The 2,881-nt window shown below is 57.9% G+C and overlaps 1 protein-coding gene across 1 annotated transcript, besides 1 other annotated feature; it reads left to right on the top strand.

The window, feature by feature from the left end:
• Positions 1 to 128: 128 nt before the first annotated feature.
• Positions 129 to 163: a microsatellite.
• A 547-nt stretch (positions 164 to 710) lies between these two features.
• Positions 711 to 2,288, top strand: Tco025E_00718 (putative glycosomal phosphoenolpyruvate carboxykinase; the record flags this gene model as incomplete). Its single annotated transcript, XM_029367658.1, has 1 exon — positions 711 to 2,288. One exon carries the CDS (start codon positions 711 to 713, stop codon positions 2,286 to 2,288), a length of 1,578 nt encoding a protein of 525 aa, XP_029232266.1.
• Positions 2,289 to 2,881: the final 593 nt, after the last annotated feature.

The following is a 2,881-nucleotide window of genomic DNA, read 5'->3' as shown; positions in this document are numbered from 1 at the left end:
GCTCCAGCAGATCCCGGGCGTGACGACACCCGCGAGAACTGCGGCGACCCGCGGCTCCGCGGGTGCGGCGGAGGAGGGGGCCGAGCGTCAAAAGAGCAACACGACAAACGACAAAAGACAGTTGCCGGAACAACAACAACAACAACAACAACAACAACAACAAAAATCAAAAAAAGTTGCGGTGCACGTCAAATGCCAATGTTCATTTCCAACTCCGTAGGAGCGAAATAAAACGAAGCAAAAAGAAAAAAAGCAAATAAAAAAAAACAGAAAAACGAAAAAAACGACACCAGACAGACGGCCGGAGCGGAATTGACTCCTGCCGCCCCCCTCCCCCTCTGCAGCGGCTACAGCAGAGCCAGAGGCGTAGCCAATTCTTTTAAAAAAGGAAATGAAGGAAAGTAGGACGGGCAGCCCGTTACGCAGCTCCGCCATCTACGTATATACACTTCTGCAGATAATACACAAACACCAGGACGAGGCGCAAGGCGTCTTTCGGGGTGGAAAAAACGAAAACGAAAAAGAGGAGGATGAACTAACGCAGAAGAGCCCCGAGTGGGGGGGGGTAAGTCTGTAGCACTGCGCTCACGCACATATGCACTTCTCCATTTCGCCGCGGACGTACGCACAAAAGGTTTTACGCCATCACAAGATTGAATATAACTCTTTCACCATCCATAAGCAGGCTGCGGAGGCAAGTAAAGGTAAGGATGTCGCCGATTTACCACAGGAACCTGACACCCCCCGAGCTCGTGAAGTGGGCGCTTAAGCTCGAGAAGGACTCATGCCTGACGGCTCGGGGCGCGCTGGCGGTGCTATCGTACGCCAAGACGGGCCGCTCTCCGTCGGACAAGCGCATCGTGGACACGGATGACGTGCACGACAACGTGGACTGGGGCAAGGTGAACATGAAGCTCTCGGAGGACTCCTTTGCGAAGCTGAAGAAGCTTGCGAAGGACTTCCTCGGCAAGTGCGAGCACCTGTTTGTGGTGGACTGCTTCGCCGGCCACGACAAGCGGTACCGCCTGAAGGTGCGCGTGATCACGACGCGGCCGTACCATGCGCTCTTCATGCGCAACATGCTCATTGTGCCGGAGCCCGAAGAGCTTGCGCAGTTTGGCGAGCCGGAATACGTCATCTACAATGCCGGCGAGGCCAAGGCGGACCCGTCAATCCCCGGTGTGACCTCGACGACGTGCGTGGCGCTGAACTTTAAGACGCACGAGCAGGTGATCCTCGGCACGGAGTACGCTGGTGAGATGAAGAAGGGCATCCTGACGGTGATGTTCGAGCTGATGCCGCGCATGAACCACCTGTGCATGCACGCGAGCGCGAACGTGGGCAAGAGCGGCGACGTGACGGTCTTCTTTGGGCTGAGCGGCACCGGCAAGACGACGCTGTCGGCGGACCCCCATCGCAACCTGATCGGCGACGACGAACACGTGTGGACGGACCGCGGCGTGTTCAACGTCGAGGGCGGCTGCTACGCCAAGGCCATTGGCCTGAACCCCAAGACAGAGAAGGACATCTACGAAGCCGTGCGCTTCGGTGCTGTGGCGGAGAACTGCGTGCTGGATAAGAAGACGGGGGAGATCGACTTCTACGATGAGTCGATCTGCCGTAACACGCGCGTCTCCTACCCGCTCTCGTACATAGAGGGTGCCCTGAAGGACGCCGTCGCGGGCCACCCGAAGAACATCATCTTCCTCACGAACGACGCGTTCGGCGTGATGCCCCCGGTGGCGCGGCTGACGAGCGCGCAGGCGATGTTCTGGTTCGTGACCGGCTACACGGCAAACGTTCCAGGCGTCGAGGCCGGAAACATTCGCACGGCTCGCCCGGTCTTCTCATCGTGCTTCGGCGGTCCGTTCCTCGTGCGCCACGCGACGTTCTACGGCGAGCAGCTGGCGGAGAAGATGAAGCGGCACAACAGCCGCGTGTGGCTGCTCAACACCGGCTTCGCCGGCGGCCGCGCGGACCGTGGGGCGAAGCGCATGCCGCTGCGCGTCACCCGCGCGATCATCGACGCGATCCACGACGGCTCGCTCGACCAGGCGGAATACGAGCTTTACCCCGGCTGGGGGCTGCACATTCCGAAGCACGTCGCCAATGTGCCAGCGTACCTGCTGGACCCACGCAAGGCCTGGAAGGATGTAAAGCAGTTCAACGCAACGTCAAAGGAGCTGGTGGAAATGTTCCAGCGAAGCTTCAACGAGCGCTTTGCGGCGAAGGCGTCGGAGGAAATGAAGAGCGCCGTCCCGCGTTACGTGGAGAGCTCCCGCCTGTAGGAGCTCACAAGCACCCCTAATAATAAGCGTAGGTTTTTTTTTTCTGTTGTGGGGTGATTAATTTTTTTTTTCAAAAGGAAATGAAGGAAAGTAGGACGGGCAGCCCGTTACGCAGCTCCGCCATCTACGTATATACACTTCTGCAGATAATACACAAACACCAGGACGAGGCGCAAGGCGTCTTTCGGGGTGGAAAAAACAAAAACGAAAAAGAGGAGGATGAACTAACGCAGAAGAGCCCCGAGTGGGGGGGGTAAGTCTGTAGCACTGCGCTCACGCACATATGCACTTCTCCATTTCGCCGCGGACGTACGCACAAAAGGTTTTACGCCATCACAAGATTGAATATAACTCTTTCACCATCCATAAGCAGGCTGCGGAGGCAAGTAAAGGTAAGGATGTCGCCGATTTACCACAGGAACCTGACACCCCCCGAGCTCGTGAAGTGGGCGCTTAAGCTCGAGAAGGACTCATGCCTGACGGCTCGGGGCGCGCTGGCGGTGCTATCGTACGCCAAGACGGGCCGCTCTCCGTCGGACAAGCGCATCGTGGACACGGATGACGTGCACGACAACGTGGACTGGGGCAAGGTG

The sequence above is a fragment of the Trypanosoma conorhini genome, assembly GCF_003719485.1.
Source record: "Trypanosoma conorhini strain 025E chromosome Unknown Tco_14.4_contig_00019, whole genome shotgun sequence".
NCBI classification, from domain to species: domain Eukaryota; phylum Euglenozoa; class Kinetoplastea; order Trypanosomatida; family Trypanosomatidae; genus Trypanosoma; species Trypanosoma conorhini.
Note: the sequence above shows the minus strand (reverse complement) of the source record. Positions and strands in the feature narration are given on the sequence as shown.